Source organism: Micropterus dolomieu, linkage group LG15 (assembly GCF_021292245.1).
Source record: "Micropterus dolomieu isolate WLL.071019.BEF.003 ecotype Adirondacks linkage group LG15, ASM2129224v1, whole genome shotgun sequence".
In the NCBI taxonomy this organism is placed as follows: Eukaryota; Metazoa; Chordata; class Actinopteri; order Centrarchiformes; family Centrarchidae; genus Micropterus; species Micropterus dolomieu.
The window spans coordinates 15,539,574-15,565,072 of NC_060164.1; the positions used below are offsets into that span (position 1 = coordinate 15,539,574).

General features: G+C 43.1%; 1 protein-coding gene across 6 annotated transcripts in view; it reads left to right on the top strand.

Moving 5' to 3' along the window:
* Positions 1-25,499, top strand: part of zmiz1a (zinc finger, MIZ-type containing 1a) — a 99,205-nt gene that overhangs the window by 64,296 nt on the left and 9,410 nt on the right. For 3 of the 6 annotated variants that reach the window (XM_046071030.1, XM_046071033.1, XM_046071029.1), the window contains 5 exons: positions 2,273-2,381; positions 5,043-5,156; positions 8,061-8,166; positions 17,119-17,154; positions 23,488-23,623. In XM_046071030.1, the coding sequence (XP_045926986.1) occupies positions 2,313-2,381; positions 5,043-5,156; positions 8,061-8,166; positions 17,119-17,154; positions 23,488-23,623 (461 nt within the window). In that variant the 5' untranslated portion in view covers positions 2,273-2,312. Of the gene's footprint in view, positions 1-1,725; positions 1,746-2,272; positions 2,382-5,042; positions 5,157-8,060; positions 8,167-13,927; positions 14,124-17,118; positions 17,155-23,487; positions 23,624-25,499 lie in introns of those variants that run through there. The other 3 variants (XM_046071031.1, XM_046071032.1, XM_046071034.1) reach the window with 3 other exon arrangements.

The window sequence follows — 25,499 nt, forward strand, 5'->3', positions numbered from 1 at the left end:
GTGTGTGTGTGTGTGTGTGTGTGTGTGTGTCTTGTGCTTCAGACAGTGAGAAAAAGAAACAGAAGCTTCCTCAGGTGTTAGTATTATTTGTGGTTTGTTACTCTGCTCTGATTCATTGCAGCATCCTCCCACTGCTGTTTAAAGGGAGGTTGTAATATGTACAGCATAATTGGATGTGTAATCCTTTGCTTTGCACCTCTGGTAAGCAGTGCTGAGTGGAGCTGATTAAGATGTTTGGAAGACAATAAAGATTAAGCGGGCCCTGTCTTCAGCATGTGCACGCTCAAAGAACGACAGCAGTAGCCCAAAAAATCTAAAAGAGTCTGTTGTTTCCATTCCTATGATGAGTTGACAGATTACTGTTTTATTTTGAAAGTAAACAGGGAGGGATGAGGATGTAGGGCAGGAGGAGGACTTCTGCCATGTTTCCACTGAAGCATCATGTGTTATGCAACCCATTTTCCCCCTGAACAGGGGCTGAAGTGTCTGTCAGTCAGTCAGGTGGACTGACTTCTTATCTCAGTTACAGCGGCACCGACTGAACACAGCCAGGCCGGCCAGTCGCATTTCCACCTCACTCATTTCCCTTTTCAGAACCTGAGGGCCTGTCTTTTCATCAACTAACAAAAGCACTGCCTGTTTGTGGGAGGAGGAGGTGGTGTGTGTGTGTGTGTGTGTGTGTGTGTGTGTGTGTGTTGGACCTTGTGAAAGCACAACAGAGGGAAGGAGGTGGAAAAAAAGAAGAGATTATTGGGTAAAAGAGGCAGATTTCTCAACCCTCCTCCTCCCTCCTTGGGTCTTGGCTGTGGGAAGGGGAGCTGGAGGAGAAACCGTTAATCAATAGCCACAAGGTCAGACGGCCAGCGCTGGGCTGGAGTGTGCCCTGTTAGCGGTCCATGGAGCTGCCTGGCTGCTGAAGGGGATTTGTAGCACTTGTCAGGGCTTAAAGGAGCCCTCTCTGGACCACTTGCTGAGGGGTGTAGTGTGTGAAAGAGACATGCTGGTTAGCAGCAGGAGAGGGAGACATCTGCTGGATTCTGGGAGACACAGCACAGCAGAATTAGGCCACCCAAAGTTATGGTTTTGTGTGGTCAGAGTGGCTTTGTGCCCTCCAGAATGTAAAGTTAGCTGTTTTGTAGGGACTTTTCACAGACAGTCAGCAACTACTGCAGCATCATGTCCATGTAACCTGACAACAGACATTTGGCTGCCCACTGTTTGACCACATTTCCTCCAGAATTCCCCCTTACTCATGCCGGCAATGTATCCGCTGATGTTTAAGACGTTTTGCAAGTGCACTCCAGGTAATTCTACTTTGGTAATGCTTAAGCTCAGAGGATTAGTAATACACTCTTATTCTCAAGGTGCTCCTTTGAAGTTTTACTTTTACGCTTAATCAAAGTGAAGAATTCAAGCTTTTGTGTTTACATGCTCTTGCATGTGTGTGTGTGTGTGTGTAAGAGAGAATGATGCAGAAAGAGAGTGTGCATACTTGCAATACTCTTTCTAAGATAAGCCCACCAGACTGAGCATTACACATGAAAACTCCTTGGCTGAGCACTATGCTTCTATCGTATTCGTTCTCTCGCTCTGTTTGTCACAGCAGGGGATCTTGGGGGACCCTTTATCAGTACTGAGCAGCTTTCTAGAGCCCTGCAACCCCCCACCTGTGGTTTCTCAGTTCGCCTTTTGTGTGGAGGAATGTGAGGCGGACCAGCACTGATGGAGATAAACACAGAGGGATGGTGAGGAACGGAGGCCTCGCTGGCCAGCCAGCACGATACCTATTAATCCAGCCTCAGCCCATTTTTCCTAGATGGTCAGAGTAGTGAGCATGGGGCTGAAATTGTTCTTGTTGTTTGTGCCTACTGTTGGATCAGAACAAGATGTACGCAGAAAAAGAGACGCCGTGCAGCTGAGCCTTATCTGCTGTTAGATGTGGACATAAATTAGTCGTCTATGCCACACTGATAACCTTGACTGTGAGGTGTGCTTCTTTCAAAGAGAGATAACACTTGGATGTCTTTCTCAGTTGCAGCTGGTGTCAGATTTTTCTCTCATAGGTAACATAAATCAGTTCTTCCAGTTTCATCATGTTTCTGTTTGTCTTTAACGGTGCTGCTGTGGAACAATTCAGTTTCATGCATTTGCCAAAAAAACTGGCTTCCCTGTTTGAAAATTTGTTGAGAAGCGGATAAAATGCTGCACATGGGCGACCTGACAAAAACATGTTCCTAACAGATGTACCTGTCCTCCTCCTCTTCTTTTACAGAGTAAAGAAGCTTTAATGGCGTCTCGGTAGAAACATCAAGATGAACACGTTACCATCCATGGACCGGCACATCCAGCAGACCAATGACAGGCTGCAGTGCATCAAACAGGTGTGTATAAACACCCGTGTGTAGCAGCCTGTTAGTCTTCTTTTAACTTCTTTCAGAACTATGCAGGCATGGATTTTAGAGGCAAAGACACAAGAATCTGCATTTCCTCTCCTTTCCTACACTCTTTCTCCTCTCAGCACCTTATATGGGCATCAGTTTTTCTGGCCATTAGCTCCAGTCACACAGATCATGTTGCACAGGGTCATAGAGAGAGAGAGAGAGAGGCAAATCTGGCAGTGAACTCAAGAAGAGACTTCAAAGAGGCTAGCAACGTAACAGACTCTGATCCCTCCCCCGACCTGGTCATGTGCTCCTTTACATCATGTTCCTGACTCTTGACGTATACCGGCCCTTGTTGTGGTTTAGCTTAAATGCTTCCTTGACTGCCAGCTTTCAGGAGACTCCTCGTAGACAGATACAGACAGAAAGACACAGTCAGACAGACAGACATAACCTAGGGCTACCGCCTCTGCCTGTGATTAATAGTCTACAAGAACTCGCTGGCTGGCTGGCAGGCTGTGGGCTTATTTGTTTATGCTATGTGGGAGTGATCCTTTATATCTCCCAACATCCATATGACACCATGCCTTACAGTGAATCAGTGAATGATAGGGCTTTGAGCTTGCGATTATGAGGTAACATATTCTTTTTCTCTGTGCCTGCTGTTAACCCCCCCCACTCCACCGCAATCCCATCCCCACCTGAACTCCTGAACACCCACTATAAGAACCTTTATATAAACAGGCTGTTATTGCTGCAGTTTTTTTTGCTACTTTGCATTTAGCAATGCGCTTGACATCAAAATCTTGCAAAAGCCTAATTTCCAAAATGTCAGCTTTTCTTGAAATGAGTAAAAATTGGCGGAATTGACACTACTCACTTCACAAAGCCTCCACATTTATTTTTTCAGGCGTCAATGATAAGCCCTAAATAGCACGAGTTGACACATCTAGCTTAATAAATGCAGTAATTGTATTTCGGTTTATATACTCCTCAACTCTGGCTCTAATAGAACTAGTAGTAACCCAGACTTCAAAGGCACTGAGTTAGTCTGTGAGCTTGTGGCGGCTCTGCTTCCGGGTGTTGTTTTGGCTTGGGGAAAGCTGCTGGCAGAGAGCCAGGTGTTATGATGTTTTTCATGCAGCCAGGTAGACACTGAACAGCCTGGTCCTCAACTGTCCTGCAAAGGGGTAAGTCAGTCCATCATCTCGCAGAGGACAATCTGTCAAACGTCTGGCTCTTTGTCTGCTGAAACCCCATCACTGCCCCCCCCCCTCTCAAACCTCCCCATTCATGTCCTCATCTAACCCTGAACAGCAACAATAACAAGAACAGCTCAGGCCCCATATCCTCCTCCCAAAACTCAGTGGAGCTATTTCACTCTGCTGTCCTCCCCCTCGCACTAGAGTCGAGGTTGTCAGCCAGAGTTGGTGGCGAGCACTGCAGCAGGAGGAGCTGTGAGTTCAGATCTAGACAGACAGCCCCTGCTGTGCTAGTTCTGATTCCACTCGCGCTGGCGGCTGATACGCCTCCCATCAAGCAGCAATAATGCCAGATTATATCACTCATCTAGAACAGGCTCTTCTCCTCCCTCTCACTCAACAAGAGCATCTCTCACTTTCTCTCACTGTCCGTGCTTCTCGTCCTCATCAGTCAAACCCCTGTGAGAGGCCACAGCCAACTCTAAAATGGCCAATCTTCACATCAAAAAAGATGAGTCACTCAAGGCCTCTCTTGAAGCTCATAATATCATTGGAAGCGCTCTGAGATTTTCTCCGCGGGCGGGTACTATGTGACATGTTAGGCCTCATTCGCACCGAAGAGCCCTTTTGTCAAACACAGCCAAAAAGCTGCCCTTTCAAAAACGCTCACCTCTGCTGCCCCCTAAAGACAATAGTTCTACCTTCTCTGCAAGACACACAAAACAAAACGCTTCAGCTCCAGATGAGAATAATAAATGCTTTCAAGTGGGCTCAATCTCGCCGACTGAACAAGCTGCAGCTCTGCGCCATTTCAGAGCTATTAACCTCCTGAGCCGTGAAGAAAGGGAGCCCAATTTTAAAACCGCTTATTGTGTCCTGCCAGCCTGAGTAGCCTTCAGACACTGGGAAGAAAAGACTCAACTGTTTCAGGCCTCAGTGAACAAGCGAGAGAGACAGACAGAGACTGAAAGATTAGACAACACACCAACGGCGCGTATTGAGTCTGCACACATAGTTGCCAGGACCGAGGTTGTTTTCTTTGTGAACAGCCAAGCCAGCCAGTGGACGTCTGGTGCTGAGGCTCTGTTACGTTCTGAAAACAGGCAAGAGGATTGGAGAGAAAGATTTGGTTGCTGTGTGGGTCATGGGGGTGAGGGCTGGGTGTTGCCAAGAGAGATTACCAGGAAACACTGGCATCATTGTTGATATGGGTGTGATCTTCTTCCCACAATGTAGCAGAGCCCTGAGTGGGCGTATACTTGACGGAGTCAAGGTCCTCACAGGGTTGTGCAGAAACACAAGACATTGAATCAAGGCAGTTTGAAGAGAGACAGCACAAGGCTGCAAAAACGATTTGGTTTCAGTGTTTTTCCAATTTGTACTTAATCTGAAAAAAAAAAAATGATGCTCATTATTTCTCATTGTTTCTAATGACAGCCTCCTTTCTCTGTTTGCACAGCACTTACAGAACCCGGCCAACTTCCACTCAGCAGCCACAGAGCTGCTCGACTGGTGTGGAGATCCCCGGGCCTTCCAGCGACCTTTCGAGCAAAGTCTCATGGGATGTCTGACGGTACGCAAACACTAATTATGGTTTTCGTTGGGTTTCTCAGGTGCTTTTTAGGAGACATGAGCAAAACAATAATTAGATTTTGAATACTTTGGGGAAAAAAAGATGGACTGATGTGTCCACTGCAGAGGTTTTTTGTCTCATTTTCATATTGTATTTGTTTTTTTTCCCCCTACAAATTTGAGTAAAAACACTTAGTAGCAGGCTTTAATTGCACCAGGTTTGTATCCAGCAGTTATCCAAGGCAGCTGCTCAGGCCGTCAGGGGCCAGTGACACAGGTTAAAGTCCTTGTCACCCACTGCTTCACTCCATTTTGTGCTTTACACAAGCACAGACACACACAGACACAGACACAGACACACACACACACACACACACACACACACACACACACACACACACACACACACACACACAACAAAGCAGAGGCTTGGACAGGACTGTGGGTAGCCAATCACCTCTGGCTATCACCTTTCAATTCACCAGCTACCATTCATCGATCTGGGCTCAGGGCCAGAGAGCTGGCCTGCACCAGGTGTGTGAAGACACTCACACACACGCGTACTTACATACACAGTCACATGTGTGAAAGAGGCTTTAGAGCAGAGAACTGAAACTTTCACATGCATGTTTATTGCTAAGATCAGTCTGAAACACTGAAGGAACATTGTGCCGAGCTGAAGTGGTAGCGTGAGCAAACAGATAAATGCTCATTAATGTGTAAATCACAATGAAAGCCTCTTAAAGGCTGATAAAGAGCTATACAATGGGGCCCACCACTGAGATCCCTCTCCACATGGGGGTGTTTCCATCAGCTAAATTGTTTCATCAGACTCAGAGCGCAAACGGCTCCTTATCTGGAGAATTACAGCACGCAACAAGTCCAATGCATTCTTTCAGGGATTTTGTCTTCATGATGTGATGTATCAGAGCGCTGAATCGATAATAAAGACTGTATAAATAGGTGACTGTGCATCTGTCACAATCATAGCCCATGAGGTTTGTCGTAGATGAATTAAATTGAATGTATGCCTCATGTGGAGACGCCAGTTCCCTCTGGCATCTTGTACATGTGGAGGTCAATCCGCTGTGGAGTAAAGGCTCCTGAGCCAATAAAAAGATGATGTCAGAGCTGCACTATTAGCTCTGTCTGCTAAAGAACTTGTGGGAGTTTTTTTTTTTTTTCCCGTCTTTCTTCATGAATACTGTATCGAGAATGTGGGTAGTGCATGCAGACTTCTGTACTATTTCTACCTCTAGTCCCACAGTTTTGTAAAATCGCCCACTTAGTTTACTAAGAGCTCTCTTTCACATACAACTGTTTCAACAACAAGCGGAAATAAACTGCTCAACTGATACGCTCTTTTTTCCTCCGGCGAATAGATAAGCAAGAACACGAATGGCCCAGTAACCCTCCAGCACCTCTTATAGTGCTGTTTTCATACTGACAGGAATATGGGCCTGGATGTACATCCTCAGAGGGAGATTAAGCTGAAAAAGGCTTATGAGGTGAAACACTGTTAAATCCGTGTTGAATCTATGCTAGCCTCTGTGGCTGGCCTCCTGCCTTGTACAAACTGTAGGGCAAATTCACTCACGCAGGATATTAAACGATTGACAACAACATGATTCAACCGTTTGTCAGAATTGTCATCATTTGCATTATGTGGCTGGGTTGAAGACGTTATGTTGTGAAGTATTTATCCCTGGAATGACATCCTCATGTCTCCTGAACAGCTTCAAATAAATGTAACATGATTTACTGGAACTGTAGAACTGTGCATTACCATCTCTTGATAAAAACAATCAAATAAATCGTATTTATTGGCATCATGTGCATTGTTTTTTATTCAATTCTCTAGCACGCATATTACCTGTGACAAAGACACTTTATGATCACTGCTAGCTGTTGTGTTGGCTCTGTAAAAGGCACCCCAGCTGACCTTGTTAACGATAATGTGTGCTTTGAGGTCAGAGGGAGCAGAGGAGTTGTCATCTGTTAGCAGATAAAAGCGAAGGGGTTTCCCTTCTAATAATGATTTACCCCTGTCTCCTGAGTCCTGTTTAACGTCATTCAGCATCCCCTTTAACATTATATTAGAGTCCGGGAGAGGCTCCCGCTTCGTGTCCCATAAATGTTGAACTTCTTTCTGAAGTCATTAACACAAAAGATTACAATTTTACGGCACGGGACTGGTTCCTCTCAAAATTTAAGTGAAAAGGAGGATTTTTAACCTATGTTCACCCTGAGGAAGCTTTTGAAACAGCAGTGAGAGAAATCCCAATACCTATTTTTTCCACATTTAATCTGGTCTGTTTGGGTAATTGAACTGGCAACCTTTAGCCAGGAGACAAATTCTGTTCACTTTTGGGCCAGAAAGCGGGCTTGTTTGAGGATAACCTTTCAGAGACTCTGGTCGTTCTTCAGAGCGACTGTGGTTTGGCTCCCACACCTCTCTTGGAGGGTTGATGCAATCATCAGACTCGTCCTGACTGTGGATCACTGAAGCAATCCAGACTGCAGACTCCACATTAATCTCACTGTGTGTGTGTGTGTGTGTGTGTGTGTGTGTGTGTGTGTGTGTGTGTGTCTGAAGATAAATTCAGTTAAATGATATTAACAAAATTAAGAAAGCGAAAGGATTAAGATGCCTCAGCTAGGGCTTACTGTTTATTTAGCATTCATTATTCATTTAAGAGATCAATATTTTATGGTATTGCATCAGTATGTGCAACTTACCCAGTTTATTACAGATAGACAGACACACGCAACAATTAGTCGATTAATTGATTAGAAAATTTGCAATGATGTAATAAAAATGATAGAAAAACAATTGATATAATGCTCAACTCACTAGAGCCTGAAGGACAGCCGCTATACTCATGGTACATTGCTCTTTCTCCAGGTGGTGAGTCGGGTGGCTGCTCAGCAGGGGTTTGACTTGGACCTGGGCTACAGGTTGCTGGCTGTGTGTGCCGCGAACAGGGACAAATTCACTCCCAAGTCCGCAGGTAAGCTTTTACCACCGCTTTTACTAAAATGCCAGCAGATGCATGCTCATACGTCGCCCCATTTACCGCTGTTCACTTGCAAGACAGTGGACGATACAGCGCCCATTGTTCTTCATGCTTCACGTATTCACTTTTTCATGAAACAAAACAATTATAACAAATCACCGTATGGGTTAAAGTCATGATCCAGTCAGAAGTGATTCATTATTCTGCTCAGGCTATGAATGCACGATGAGACTGCTTGTTATGCTTTGAGCACTATATAAAGCATATTAGGATAATTTTGTTAGCAAGACACAGAGAAACTCATAATTATACTAACAGACAGTTTAATTAGGTAATTGTTATGTTCCTTTCAGTGCATAAAAACAAATAAAATTGTTTGTTAAAAGTTACCATGAATCTGTGGTTTGGATATTTCTGATTTCTACAAATGACTCATAGACATCACACAAAAAGCCCATAGAGCATTATAACGTCAGATATTTTTAGCCCCTATTAAACATTAATGTGCTATTGAGATGAGCTGTCCGGGTGGTAGCCTCACAAAAACAGTCTGCTCAACTCATGTGCACACTGAATGCGCGCACACACACACACACACACACACACACACACACACACACACACACACACACACACACACACACACACACACGAAGTGAAAGCGAGCAGTAACCTTATCCTCAGACATTTATCTATCAAATCCAATTCCCCCCTCCCCACCTCCCACTGTCCTGCAGGAGCGGCCTGTTCTTGTACATTTGTCAAAGTGAAATGTGCAGAGGCGGGAGGGAGGAGAGAGAGAAAGAGACGGATGATTGGGGAGGTGTCGCTGATGTGTGCTGGACCACTCACTCTGCCTGACAGAGACCTGACAAAGCCATAGCCAGCCAGTCAGAACACAGATAAACCTTTGTTCAGCGGTTACATAAGTAGGAGTAGGGAGAATCAAATATTTTGATTAAACTGTCTGATTTCTTTGTTTTTCTGACAGGGCGAATATGTCCCTGCTTTATAACAGACACTGCAATGACAGTAACAATCTGAAATCTTACCCCATAATTCCTCACACGAGCTATGATGTTCTGAAACTGAATATGCAGAGAGCAGAAATGTATCAGTTGCTGTTGTTTTTTTGCTCACATGATCCTATGATATGAACCTTTGCTCAAGCTGAATATCCTCTTTCCGTTGTGGTGGGAAGTGTCTTGTTTGGAGGAACTTAAGTGGTCAGTCAGACGTCAGTGTACAATATTGATTGCTGTATTTCTCTCTCTGTCTGTGTTCCTGTGTTTGGATAATGTGATTGTTGTCCAGGCATGGCTCGAACTGGCTGGCTGTCTGGGCCCGACTGACAGTCAGAATCATCCCCAGGCCTGCTGATGGTTCTGGGATCTAATAGAAGACAGCACTGAGTTTCAGGAAGAGCTGTTTATGCACAGCGGACAAATGGGAACTATAGTGTAATTATGCGGGGTGGTGTGGGTGGGTGGTTGGATAGATATGATGCAGCCAGCCAGTGAGGCAGTCAGGCTGTTGGGGTGGAAGGCAGATGTGACTCAGGACAGATCTTACTCACTGAGCATCAGTCTTACCTCCCCTATAAGGACGTCTGTCTGAGGAAGCAGACGGGGGGGGGGGGCGTGATGCACACTTGAATTCTGAGATACATGCATGCGCTCATACAAATGCATCAGCAAAGATGCAAGGAAGCGTTTGGCTTTTACCACCTTGTGAGCTCTGTCTATATGGTCATATTTGTGTATTTTTATCTTTTTTGTGTGTGTCTGTTCATGCATGAATGTGTGTCTTAATTGTGCAGCCCCAGCACAATCTTCTGACAGCCTGCATGGCGACAGAGGGCCGCAAATCTGACACCTGAGAACCCAGACGAGGGCCAAGGAGTCTGGGATGCTCCATGTGGGCCCCTAGGGGGGGAAGAGGCAGACTCACAAGACTACAGATCAGTCACACCCTGATGCTTTCTTTCAGAGCATCAGTTGAAAAGGAAATTGATAAAGCAATTATTGTTAATCTTAACAGTTTAACCACTAGAGCAAAATTAAGTACAACTGCAACATGCTAGGTGATCTCGGTCAACAATCAGGCAAACAAATTACTAGAATTTTACTTGAATGTACTAGAATTAAGCGATAAATCAAAGTTATATATGACTTCCAGTAAGTAATTACTAACAAGTGATCCTTATTTGTTGCTTTTTTGGCACCTTTTAGACTTATTTGGAGAAACGGCCCAGAGAGCCTACTAGAGGATAAACAGTAAAATGAAAATTTTCCGTCTTGCATTTATAGATAGGGCTTGTGTTTATCATTTTCTTTTTGCGTATGTTTGTCTGTCAGTGTCTTCACTCCATGTAAGAGAGACCATGAATAAACTACCAATGCCTGAAGTTGTACTGCTCCTGATGGAAAAGTATAAACTGCTGTCCGTGAGACCTTTCGAGTAAATTGGAGAGATTTTCAGCAACAGCAGGCTGCTGCTGATGAGCTGTCTGGAGATTGTGACCCTGCAGTGAGGCCTGAGGGATTAGCGTGTTGCTCTAATCTGGAATCAGCCAGTGAAGAGACTTATCTGCTGTTAGGCGAGCTAGCATTAGCACTGTTAACTCTCTGAGCCAGCGAGGGTACACAGCTTTAACGCTGTTAGCGTGGTAGCAGCTAGCATTGTTACATTTAGATTACTCTCTGGAAAAGAGCAGCGTCCAAGTTTGTTTTTTTACATAGTCATACTTGACGAAGTGCTGTGTTTTAAAATCCATAGTCCGTTTTTAAATCTTCTTAGAGTTGTTAATGTTTTCCTCATAATAATCTACCGTCTGCTGCATGCAGACGTCCAACTGAGAGGTTCATTAGATATTAGGTGTGCTGCTGCCCTACAGACACGCACAACCCCAATAGACTCTGAGCTGTTGGGCTACTGTGAAATTCAGTAGACAACAAATCAGATTAGCCACCTAATCTATCAAGGGTTTTACTGTTTCCTTCCTCAGTGAATCTGTCACCAAACTCATAAGTTAGTAGTTTGTTCTCTTTCTTTATGGAGCATAAACTCCAATAATAAACCTAACAAATGATCATTCTGACAAGTTATCCACTTTTTATGTAAACTTCCTTGCCTCCTCTACTTGACGATGTCCCCTTGTGTTAAGTTTTAATTAGATGAAAGTAAATCTTAAGTGTGACTCGGTATCTGTATTTTCAACATGACGTGACACGCTCTGGATAAAGTTAGCTGCTCCTTGGAATGATCGCTATGTTCTTAGAAGCCTCCTTTAATGTTTAAGTCAGATGCAGGTTGCTGCTTGTTGTTCTTCTGTCTTGCTCAAAGAAGTAATGATTCAGTCATTCATGTCGGCGTCACATGTTGTCAGAATCCAACCAGAAGGTTAAGCTCCAGTAGTGAATACTTACTGTTGTGGTAAAAGAGCAGGTGATTTTACTTTCATCTACACAAGTGATAATGATCTTTGATGTTTTTTTTATGTGTTAGTTTCTCTTCTTCAGCTGATTAACAATCAGTGTTAGAAGATAATATGAAAAGAGCTGAGCTTTGTTCTGGGTAGCTGGTAAATATCCCCCGCCCACTCGCATCTGACATTAAAAAGAAATTGGCCCAGTGGTAATGCAGAATTGTCAGTGCTCGGTCAGTCAACAGAGCTTGCTCACAGAGCGATTTGGTGTTTCAGATCAGCAAAACAGCAACTCTACTGTGTCAACAGTGACAGAAAACTTCCAGGGTGTGGCTCCTTCTCATGTCCTGTGAAAAACAGACGAACACACACACAAAGCACACAGAGCTCAGATAATAATTTAGCGAGCAGTGCAAGAGAATCAACAACTGAAAATAAGTGCTCCCATTAGACTTTGTGTAGACTCATTGCGCAGTGTCTGAGTGCCTGTACGAACACACACACACACACACATACACACACCTCTCTCTTCCTTTGGCCTACAACAATCTGACATGTCGTCCACTTATCTGTCTCAATTTACTTTCACTTGATTGATTTTCTCACCCCGTGTTTCTTTCCGTCTTTGAGCTGTGTGTGTAGAACTAGAGGAAGGTGTAGGCATCCTTTGTAACTGACCCAATCAACCTTACAGACTTTTATATTTAATTACTGCTGAGTAAGAGCAGCGTGCTGAATTATTAACAGGAAACAGGGTTTATTTTTAGCAGACGGGCCTCTCCTCTGACACTCTCCAGTGGTTTGCCTTAGATGATGAAACCCCTTTGCAACCCAAAACTACCTTCAGAACTTCACTATTAAGTTTATAGAAATAAAGCTCACGGGGAAATACTTATTAGGGTAGCTGCATTTGCTGCCTCTGGCTGATTGGGTTCTCTATCACTTGCTACTTAATTGGTTTGGTTTACACAGTTGCAAGTAAATTCATTTTGGTAATATCCCAGCTGAGCCAGCAGTGCAGTTGTACTCCAAACATAGAGGACTTTGTTCTTGTCAAAACCGGATGAGCAAATGATTTAAATCCTCCTTTTGTTCAGGGCTGACTGATCTGGCACCCGTACCTAAGGACTCAACCCCACCACCCCACCCTCCGATCATCCCCCATGGGCTTTTCACACACCCTTTTCAAGTGATATTTCTGTCCAACAATGCTTCCGTTGTGTGTGTTTCAATTCTGCTTGGGCGATTTGTGTAACTGCTGATGACTGAGTGTGTCTGTCACACAAAAGCCACATGAAAGACAACTTCCCTCTGCTGTCACAAGGCCAGTGGGCTTTCCCGCTCTTCGCACATCTCGACGTTTCGGTAAGGAGAGAGAGGACAATGGCAGCTCAGGCCTTTCCTGTCCATCTCATCCAGATTGGTTTTTGTTGCTATAATGGTTTGTGATTGGGACAGGCGAAGAGGAGATGAACTCAGATTCACCCTTCCCTCTTCTTTAATTCACTTGCACTCAGATATTCTGCTACTCTCTGATGTGTCTTTTTAGTTTAATTTACCAAGTGGCCTCTGATGAAGACAGGGTGACGGTGTCAGGTTAGACTGTCCAGAGAATCCCCTCTCTGATTCTTAGTATTTGTCTGCCTTTGAATAGATTGATCTTTACATCTGAAACTTTCTTCTCCTCCCACTTCCTCTCTTGCATTGGCTTCCAGCCAGCCTGCCTAGTACATTAAGCTCCGCCCATTTATGCAAGTTTGCAATCGGAGCTTGCAGAGACAGACAAATGGCAGACACTTTGCCAGATTATGCATGTGTGCATGTGCGTTTCTGTGTGCGCCGTGGGATGGCAGCTTAGAGAAACAGGACAATGCAGAACTAGACTGTCTAGGCTGAGCACATCAATAACAGCACCTCACGACAGAGGTGAGAAGCACTGGAATGTCTTGCCTTCTCTATCTCTACCCCTGTTTGTCTGTGTCAGCTCACTGTCTTTATCTCTTCCTCTCATCCTCCCTCCTCCTCAGCTGTCTCCTCTGCTCCCTCTGTCTATTTCTCCCCCACCACCGCCACCGCCCCACCCCCACCCCCACCCGCTGTCTCGAGAGTGTGTTGGAGCCGGTAGCAGGTACAGCAGGAGCCCATTAGTGCAGAGCCCTGCTCTGATTGGATAAGCTGGAGAAACCGGGAGACTGCCTCTGAATAATTGATGTGCATTGTGCAGACGCTGGACAAGGGAAAAAGACAGATCAGAGAGCAAGGTGGGAGAAAGAGAGTGAGCAAAAGAAAAAGAGAGAGAAAGACAGGAGAGGGGAAAGGAAGTAAGAAAGAAGGAGTGAGCAGAGTAAGGGATATGTGCAGAGAGTGAGAGTGATAAGGCACAGGCAGGAGGCTTGGAAGCAGCAAAAGCTTTGAGAGTTGCCACTGGCCTCTGCGGGAACAGGAGCATTTGTGACACTTGAGTCTTTTCTCTGCGCTATGAAGGGAATGAGATGAGATGTGCAGGGACTTTGCTTGGCTCTGGGTAAGTGTGTGTATGTGTGTGCATGTGCTGTCCATTCATGTGCCTCTGCACAAAACTATTTGGTATATTATTTGAGTGTGTATTCATGCATGGGACAGGTTCAGGTGTTAACAGAGGCCAATCGAGATGTTAATTTAGGTCGAAGGTGATGTAATTACAATTGCAGTTATTGAAGCAGAATAAGTTTGATTTTCTCAATAAAATAAGTTAAATTGTCTAAATGCAGAACTATTCATTTCAACTGCACTTTGGCATTGTCGTGTCTGTTGCAGCTGTAATTTAGGCCACAAATAATATGGGCTTCTATCTTGTCTGGTGTGCTAGTGTGACTGTAGTTGAAAGCACTGGCCGCTCACACAAGACAGGATCAGGACACATCAGCTGACCACAGGTTGACCTACATGCTGTTCTGTCATAGGTTTATTCTGAGTGGGGTTTTGTCTGTGTGCACAAACATACATTAATAGTGCGATTTATTGGCTCATTTCTGTTATGTTATGGTGTTTAGGTCTTGTTTCAAGGCTGGGCATTGAACGAGTACAGTTTAACTTTGGGTTATAGTTATAGAGACTGTTGGCCACACTTAGGGTTAGGGAAGTAAGATTTGATTGTACAGTAATTCTTAAGTTCTTACAAAGATAGAGGAACAAACACGTGTGGTTTTAACATTACATACATATGTAAATGCAATAATTACAGCATCATACATTCAACAACTTGTTGTGTTAACAGTGCATGTTTATGTGCGTTAGTGTGTGTTTCTGTGTGAGGAGAAGATGACCCATTTTTTGTGGATTCCTTTTTAAGTTGACCTGTGCTTGGAGCCAGAGCATGTCTGCCTGTCCACTCATTAGGAGAGAAAGAGGGTGGCAGGGGGTGTAGTCATGGAAGGACAATGCAGTGAGATCAGTGCACAGAAAGGTCTTCTTTTTGTTTCAGTCTTTCAGTGGTGTTTAAAAGTATTTAATGTACCTCTTTTGGTTAAAACGTTCTCATAGAGGGAAGCAACACTTCCTTCACATGAGTGAGTAAAGGGCAGTCTGGCAATAAAAGCGACGCGATGCTCTAGGCTATTCGTTCAGTGTTTAATCTAACCTTAAAATTGACAACTTAATTAGAAAATGGCTGTTGTAAACAATAACACTATCTTCCAATGGACTATGTAGAAAATAGTCTTAACACAACTGGACTTCCAGCAAGCTGTCGTTACAGGGCGTAAACTGCTGAAACCGTCTGCATCCTCAACCTCACAGCCACATGCAGCAGCTCTCCCCCTCTAGCCTTCTTCCTGTCTCTCTGTCTCCAAAGCTTTGTGCGTATTGCTTACTCTACACACTCTGTTGACCTCCTGTGACTGCACTCTGAGTACTTCCCATCAGGCCTGTTTAGTGACTCATTCATGACATTTGACTTTGAACTGTGTGTGTGCAGCCTCTGTTTGTTTTTGCAGTTTGTTTCTGCTTTTTCTGTGAATTATTGCCATACTCGACACCGCTCCCTCCTCCCACTGAAAGCAAGTGGTCAAGTAAAGTTGTGTTTGATTTGTTGCTTGAGAAGGGAGAAAGGAATTTGTGGAAGGACAAACTGATGTCAAGTGCTGATAGCTGCGAGGGTGGAGCTCTCGGCACCCCGGGCAGTACAGTATTCTTGCAGGATGTGTTTCAGGAAACGCTTGTGAAATTCTTCTTGTTAATCACTTGCATTTGTATCCAGTGCTTTAGTCAAGGTGTTTTGACGCCTTCTCATGGCCAGTGCTCAAGAAATTCTTCCTTTACAGATTCACCTGTGAAAGAGCCACAGCTGGAATTTCATCACTTTTTAATCACTGTCTTATATTATGAAACCACAGCCGCAGGAAATCTCTGAATTCTTGATTGTGTTTTTCACCCTGACTATTTCATTGTAGGAAAAACAGTGTGAGATGAAAGACATATTGTGGAAGTTGAGACTAGTAGGGCGTCTGGCGTATGGTTATAATTAGCCATATGAAATTTACTAGTTCTCCTTCAGTGGTGGGGAGCTGCGCGTGTCTGATAAGAGCAGTTCATTCACAGCTTGCTGTTCTCTGATGCTCTTCCCAGCCGTGTGAGGCGCTTTACTGTACATCTTCACAAATCCCAGGCACTGACTGTTTGTTTACTCACCAACACAGACCTCCGTTTCCATATTTACGTTACTTTTTTTCCTTCTGTTTTTGTATGGACGCTTGTGCCAACAAACCTGTGTGCCGTCGTGTATTTCCCCATTTCTTTGACATGCCTTTGAGTTCAACTGTGCACATTCCCTGCCAAATATGTGAGACTCAGATGTGGATAGTGGGTGTGTGTGCTCATATGTAGGATCATTGTGAGTGTTGTGATAGTTCTCTGATGCAGATGTGGAAGGTCGTGACCCCAGGCTTAGTACTGTAAGCAGAGCGTGGTGACTCACCGAGCATTGTGACGCAGATACGCCAGCCACCTGAATTTCATATCCCAGAGAGGATGTAGGTCAAATCCATAGGTCAGTGCCGTAACCCCTGTCATAACAAATGTATCCAAAGCAAACCTGTAGTGTGCTGCGTAACTGATGTGTTCTGTTATTTCACTCGAAACACTGTGGTCACAAATACAAAAAATACCATAACAGAGGGAGTATTTTAGGATGTAGGTGTGCTTTTGGATTATAGATGCATACTGGAAAACATTAAAGACCACAAATTTATCTGATTACGGTAGTATTAGATAAATAAGTGGTATCTGATTTGATCTTTGTGTAGAGTCTCAGTTAAGCTCAGTTTGACGTCACACCCCCACAATACATTCAAACCGTCTGTGTTTATTATTTGTTTGTTTTTTTGTGGCCACATACGACATGGAGATCCCACATTTCCCACCGAGCTACCGACATTTTGCACCTTTAGTCAGATCTAGCCGTCATACTGCATTATGTTTGGTGTTCATGCTGATTCATATAACTCTGCCCCGTTTAAAAATGTGTAATTTGAACCCCACAGAAACCAACACCTGCAGGAGATGTCAGAGTGACTCAGGTAGAGCTACCCTCCCTTCTGGGCTGCAGCATCTCTTTGGCTTGTGACCCACACACATCCCGAGGAGGAGGGAATCTGCCCACTCCCTCCATCTCCACTTGTCCTCTGTCTAGCATCCTTCCATCCATCCTCTACCCCCCCACTCTGTCCTCATATCTGGTGTACTGCCAGAGGTGCTGGATGAAATTGTGTCAAACCAACCAGATAAAAAAAAACGCTTTGTTTTTACCAGTGCAAATGGACAAAACAATTATGGACAATTAAAAGTCAATTAAGTGAAAACTCACACAAAATAATACTTTTTAAGTTAGAGGCCATTTCCGATTTGGAATTTTCTGATCCGTGCGAACAGTTAGTTACCTTAAAGGCCTGGTTTTGGTTGAGTGTGATTTCTGAGAGCGGTCTCTCTGCAGGGCATGTTTGTGTTGTTCTGCCTCCAAGCTGTTGAGACTAAAGCCCATTTGATATGCTCTTCTGGGGCAGGATGGGGGGGAATCATCGACTGCTTAAATGGCTTCCATTACACTTATGCAAAAAGCATGACTTTCTTTTTATTTCGCAGGATTTTATATCCCCTCCATATTCCTCTGCATAATATTTGTACCCACACAGCATAGACCTACCTGCCAGTGTTTTACAGACTTCTGCCTATGATATCTATTATAAATTGCTTCCTTGTTATCATCCCACACATTGTCTGAGAAGGCTTCTATGTCTAGTGCTGCAGTGTTCATGCTCAGAAAGTGTAATTTTTCCTGTAGTATTTTCTCCTTTGTCTGTGTTGTTATCAACAAAACTACAGTAGAGCTGCATGCACAGTATTACATGTCTCAATCAAAGCCTGGTGTGACCAGTGTTGATCAGAATTTGGCATGACAGCCAGATATTTGGTCATTTCAGGACCAGAGGTGATTTGAAGACAGGGAATTCCATCTTAATATTTATTACAATTAGCACAATGCTCTTGCAGCATATGACACAAACTTCTTAATGGGCTTTTGTGCAAACAAAGCTTGTTAGCAATAAAACCGAGCCTCCATGTTTATACTTTATAGTTGCCACTCTCAACATCAAAGGAAGAGGAGCACACACTGTAACATCCTGGGGTTGTGTTCAGTATAGTAGCTCATGCAGCTACAAGAAAGATTTTGTTCTTTCTCCGCTCCTTTACAAAACTTCATTGCCACCAATCCTTGCTTTGTATTATCATCCAAACACATGAGGCTGCAGCAGTCACATGTAATGTATCCAGCTTTCTTGGTTGTAGCACCTAAAACATGAATTTAATAATACAACAAAAAAGCTAAGCCCTACTGCTGCTCCATGATACAATATCAGTAACATTTCACTGATGCCATATCAGTATCATAATATGGCAGTGCAGAGTCATGGCTGTAATTGCATTCTTAAGAGGAAACAGGTGCACGTTTCCTGCAATGAATTTGAGCAGGGTGCAATGTGTCCACAACCGCCCCCCTCCCCCCCAAAAAATATAACTGCATGTGTTCACAAAAAAGGTGGCACAGGTTTGAAAACTTGACTCCAAAACTCATCAGCAGTCACATCTGTCAAGTAGTTTTATTACCACTTGAGTGTTATGTTTACAGGGGTTTACTAGACACCATCTTTGCTATTCAGTTACCGTAAATGGAGTACTTAATTTATATGCAGTACTGAATTTGCACACATGTAAATATAGCCACACATATTGCTTTTGTAGTTGAATAAAATATTTTACTTTCTATTAATTAAGGTTGTTTTTTTTCACACTTGGCATATTGAAGTGATTTTTATGTCACACTTAGTCAGTGGTGGAAGTCTTAAAATGTGTCTGTGCCATGTTGGAGTGCCTGTGCAACTTCATCAGCCAAAGTCATGAAAATTGGCTGGAGTACCAGCGTTTGCACTGAGACATGGTTGGACTGTTTGCAGTGTGAGCTCTGTTTCCCTTTTAACACAGAGGATGTCATGAGCTACACAATTACTGATTGGGTGCAGGAGAGAAAAAACAATCTGTTTACACCCATTGAAATGGCCATTTCAGTGGCATTTGACATGCACTGGCCACAAAATTAGGCCATTTCAGCGTGTTCTTCTCTACTTCTTCGGCCAGTTGCTGGGTATACTTTCCTCTGTGGTCTTATAACACATTCCGTTCAGTGATTCACACCTGGGAACTCTCCGGCGCAATCTCACTCCTCTGCTGCTGGCTTCAGCTTCTCCATTGAAAGAGTTGACTATTAACTTCCTTGCTAAAGGGTACAGCAGTTCGAGGAGAGGCGAAGCTGTCTCAATCACCTCCCCAACCTGATGTGCTCATTGCGTTTGTGTGGCAGATCTAGGGCACAACAAAGTGGGATCATTATCTTGCAGCTAACTGAATTATGTTGGGGTACGCGCATTTATGGTGTTCTAGACTCAGATAGTTAGCAATCTGTTGTGATGTAATTGACAAATGATATGCTCAAAGGCTCTCACCATACAAAAAATGCTTGCACACACAAACACACACACAGCACAGAGTTCATAGTAATTAGCAGTGGGGTTTTCTTGTAAAAGAGGACTTGTACATGCACTCTGTCATTAGTTAATGGGCCTTGCAGCCTGTTACCAGGGCTTACTCTCCCTGCCTGCTGCTCCCAGAGGGGCTGAGGTGAGGTGAGAATGAGCCAGGGCGTCTGCTATCAGTCAGCCATACAGCTTTAAGTACAACCTGAGGGAGGAGGGCCCATATGTCTCTGAGCATTACTCAAGTAAAAGCTGACGTGTACGTGAACGTCTAGTGGGCGTTCACGTACACAAGGCATGTGCATGCCGGTGTAAACATGAAGCAGACGGTCTATTCCGTAGTTATAGAAGATTAGGCAAAAGAATAAACGAAGAATCAGAGCAGATATTTTTTTTTTTGCATGCACCAATAACGAGCTGGGACTGTTATTGAATGCAACACGAGTGTGGCGGCAGAAAACAGACTGGCAGTCGGCGCAAAGAAAACGGCAACATGCACAGTACAAGTGTAGGCAGATAAGTGTTATTTGCATGGTACAGAATATTTTAATAAAAAGACCAACTCAAAAACAGGGTCGGCAACGTTTCCAAACTTCTCCGTTTTGGTTTTTGCCGTTTTAGTGTGGACGGGAAGTGCAAACGTAGCAAAAGGTCTCCGTTTTAATTCGAAAATGCAGTAGTGTGGATGGGGCCTAAGAAATCGAGCTGTTTGGAGAGGGTTCAGGAGAGAGTTTCCTTAAAAAAATCTCTCTCTGCTGGTAGAGGACATTAGAAACCACTTGTTAAGGAGAGGTCTCTGTGTGTCAAGGCCCCATTACAGAGAATTCAACGAAAATACCTCAATACAACACAGAAGCTTGAGTTTGAGTGTCACTGCAATCTGTAGACATTAGTTACCCAGAGCAGTAGTCATCCATTTAAAGGATAGTTTGAAAATATTATGATATGAAGGGTGAGATTAACCTAGATAAACTCATAGCCATTGGATGGGGGATTCAATGTGGTCAGCATCTGCTTCTCTCAAAGGTAGGGAAATACAACTTTATACTTCTCCAAAGAGGCAAGGCATGTCTACGTAAACTATGATGCAATTTCCATCTTTAAATAGACATAGACACAAATTGTTATTATTAACAAAGAAGGAAAAACTAAACCAGCCAACTAACTGCCAATAGACTCTTCTTCACAGGAGCCTACAGGCAGAAATTAGTTTCAAACTATAATGTTATTGTTGGGATTTTGTATGTACTCAATATAAGAAAACATTGTTAATATTAGACTAACAACTGCAAACCCTCAGTGCTGGAGAAGGTGCCTTCCGGCAACACTGCCAACTCCCCTTAAGCCTAATGTTACATACTGTAGCTACAATCTCTCTGTTTTCTTACCCAACTGTAAACTGGCATGTCAACACATTATCAAATAGCACTGATGTTCCGCAGGGCTGCTACTTGATCCTCTAGATATCCAGTGTTTGGGCAAAGCTAGGCGAAACCCACCATTTAACATTCAGACTGCATGCAGAGACATAAGAAAAACATCTCCTCCTCGTCCCGCTCTGTGTGGAGAAAAACTACTACCATTTCCCCAAAACTGAGCTATCACTTTGATCTTGCCTGTTGCAGAATTTGCTCATCATGCACCAAAGTTATTTTATGATGTTGTAAATCAATGTAGTGATAGAAATTCTCAGGATTTTAGTTCACAGTAATTCAATTTAGCCTCATCACCATGAATTGGCGCTAAATAAATAAAATTGAATTGATTCATGAAACTCTTAGTTTGTCTACTTTTTACATTCTGCATAGTTTTAATGAGCACTGTGGACCTTTTGACTGTGGAAGCTGCTGATATAAAGTCGGTATAGAGTAAAGAAGGTTTTCACCAAGAGCTTTTCAGTAGTTGGCCTTGACTTGTCTCCACCAGGTAGCTGAAAGTGATTTAACTACATGGTTTTAATTTAAATGAAATGGGAATGAATGGAAAGATGAAAGAGGACAAATGAGACAGAGACCTTGCCTTTATGCTCTCATGTTTTTGTTGGCTGTGCTCTTGGCATCTGATCCTCTTGTTCTCCATTAGTGAAGTTAACAAATCATCTTAATTAATAATAGTTTAAACAGGTGGATCGCAATAGGAGAAAAAAATGACTGAGAGCAATGTGGGTGTGTACAGTACGTGAGAAGGTGCATTTATGTAGAGGAGCGAGATAAAGCTAGAGGAGTATAGTAACTTAATTGCGGGTGTTGGCAGGGGTTTTAACACAGGGGGACTGTGAGGAGAAAACAAGGTCATGTACTGTACTAAGCTTACAAAATATGCACAATGCCCAGAGCGGACCCCCACTCTATTATGAATGACTTCTGGTCTTGGCCACTTGTTAGATTTGGTCGTTTGTAGCCATTCTGATATGATGAGGACACCACCGCTCTTTTCTCCTCTGCCTCTCTCCCTCCCTCAGAGCGACTCCATCAGTTGCGCTTGGAGCTGATCTTTAGGTCTAAATGGTGGGTTGCCAGTTGAAGAGACAGTCCCTCTGTGTGGAGGTGGTGATTTAGTGGGGAGATAAGCTCTCTGTAATGGCAGGGTGGAATAATTCCTCCTTAACTAGGAGGCTTGGCTCGCTCCACCCTCCAGAAGAAAATGTTACTGCTCCTCTGCTTTGTTCTTCATTCCTTTGGGCCCTTTTTTCTTCCCCTTTCTCCTCTCCTTTTTGTTTGTCTTTGTAAACAGCCAGTTGTCAGATCAAATATTAATCACTCAAAAAACATAATGCATTTGCTCAAGCAATTTAGACTTGGTATATCATAATATAGGCTACAGGTTACATATGGCACCACTGAATGCAAGGTATCAGTTTTGACATTTGTTGCCTTGCAAATCGTTACAATGCAATGCCATTTTTCAATGCGACAGAATGTTTAAACCTCAGACACATGATTTCTTTAGGGCACCAACCTGGTAACAACACTTCCTGAAAGCTGGTGTATCTGGGTCTGCAGGCTAAAAATAGCTTCTTAAATTATTTAATTAGCTACTGAACACAGTAATCTTTCCTTTGTTGGTTTGTCAAGGCAACTTTCTACAATCAAGAGGCAGTGTGTTTAAATAAGCCCCAAAACTCTGATCAATTCAAGAAAGACAAGTTGGAAAAATAAAATGAAAATAAAATAGAGGATGAGAATGCTGCACAGTTTGATTAGTACTTAGAACACAGGAAGCGTGGCGGAGAATTAAGTGATGGTGATGGGTGAGGAAAGTGGAGGAGAGTAAAGATATCACAGTTTCTTACTTCCTACATAGATCGTATCTGTAACCCCAACCACTCTGTTCACTGTCTGCCTCACGCTCCATTTCAGCTTCTCCCGCTCTGTGGCAGAAAAACTGGGAGGTCCTTTGTGCCTGTAGATTGATTTCAGTTTATATTTTACACTGCAGGTAGAGATGGCGTGATGTAACTGTTGTGAAATCCACACAGGAAAAATAATCAATGTAGTTTATTGAGTTAGGGTGCCCCCTGGAGGCTTTAGCAATGACTCCAGGCTCTGGGCACAAGCAAAGGAGTCAGGATACTGCGCCGTTGAGAGACCTGACAGTGTAAATCTATTTGTTCGAGGTTGACATTTAAAAGTGCATTACAAGTGAAGTTGAAAACAAGAAAATCTGCTTGTTTTCTATGTGACCATTCACTTATTTGCAACATGAATACACAGTTCATGTAAGTGTGAGAGTGTGTTTGTATGCTGAAGGGAGACTCACGTGTGTGTGTGTGTGTGTGTGTGTGTGTGTGTGTGTGTGTATGTGTCTTGTGTGTTTTCCTTGCAGCCCTGCTGTCGTCGTGGTGCGAGGAGCTGGGTCGTCTCCTCCTGCTGCGTCACCAGAAGAACAGGCAGAACGAACCGCAGGGAAAAGTCCCCATGCAGCCCAGCATGAACAGCATGAAGCCCGGCCTCACACACAGGTCAGTGGGGAGTCTCTGACACATCTCCTGTCAGATTATTAAAGACTGTGCTTATCTTACTGCAAAACCAGATTCTCAATTCAGTTCAAGGTTACCGTTTTTCCATCTTACGAATGAAATGAAGCTTTTTAACCCCCCCAAGAAAAAAATTTGTTAAAAGAGGAGTATCAAGGGAAAAAAATTGTGCAACATAAAATCAGTGAAGTGCAGCTGTGATTTGGCAGACATGAGTTACTTGTATTTGAATAAATTCAGTTAATACTACTGTTTTTAAGCATTTGTTTGTAGTTATTCCCCATTGAATGTAATACACATCCAACACTCAGGGTTTTTTTTTTTTACAGTTCAAATGTTTTTATTTGATTTTCACAATACAAATCAGCAAACGATTTATTCACACAGACCCAAGCACCACACACACCAACATCAGCCCTCAGCCTACATCTGTCTCACACATACATAATGGAGAGATGTTGATTTTCTAGGGTAGTTTTTTCTATCTGGCCATAGTTGCCAATGTTTTTACCTTTTGGACTGCAACTTCTTGTCCATGTCCATCCACTGTACTTGTAGATTCAATCATACAGTGTGTAATGTATTTAAAAAATAAATAGATATATGTATGTGTATATAGATAGATAGATAGATAGATGTATGTGTGTGTGTGTGTGTGTGTGTATATATATATATATATATAAGTGTTATAATACATGCATTTCTTTTTTATTATTGTGAGAAATAACATGACACAATAAATAAACAACACAACATAGATAAAATACACTGAAATCACTGAAGCACAACAGATAAGAGGAAGTATGTGTTGGGAGGGGGTAATGGGTGCTGTGGGTGTGTGTGTGTGGTGAGATGATGAGATGAAAGTGTCAGGGAAGATGCAGAGAAAGAGAAGAGAAATGCAAATAGAGGAAAAAGGAAATAAAAAGAGATTGTTTATAGATTTAAAATGATTTATTTAGTGGTCACGGTTCCAAAACTGACAAATTTGTGTTATTATTTTCAAGGTAACCTTTGATGTCTTATTTCTCTGCTCCTTCCCGTACATTTTTAGATGGTGCATTCTCCCAAATTTGTACCAAACAGATTGATTAGAGCTAACTAAGGCTCACTTTAGTACCTTTTAAGAGACTAGGTGCAGTGGTGGCTCTGGTCTTTATTATGGTATTATTTTGTATTCAGCCCTTCTGTAATACACACATGCCAAGATACAAGAAGCTTTCCATTGTTTGGAGAGGAGCCAAAATTCCTTTGAGTAGAGCTGAGGTGATTTGGGGTGGAGTGACAAACCAGCAGGGAAGCGAGCTGTGAAGTAATGCCTTTTGAGAACATTGTGTGCTTATGCCTCTCTCTTGAAGAAAGCCTGGAGTTGGCCAAGAGTCCTGCTTGCCTCTGCTGAGGATCTTAGGATAATGTTGTGCCTTTATGAGGAAATACTGCACACGTCGTCCATTCCAAGAGCTAACCTCTGAGCGAAAACAAGCTGCTCTCCAAAAACAGCAGTTACTTCCCCACTCCACCGGCCACTTGCCTCTCCCCATGAGGATTTAGCTTGTTTATTATATGTAACAGTCTCTCATATTTTGCCCTGATATTTGTTTTAAATCTGAATGCTAAATATCCCCACTGCTCTCTACCTAACCATATCCAAAGGTTTTTCAACAACTCAAAGAAATAATTTAATCATGTTTGTTTTTGAACTGGTGTGTGTATGGAGATTTTGGAGATTTTTACTCAACTCCCAGTGCAGCCATTTGCAGATATCCTGGCTGAAAATGTGTTTTGAAATTGAACGCCAAGCATTTCAAATTGCCTAACATTCTGGCAAGAATAATTCCCAAATTATTCACATTTTTGGACG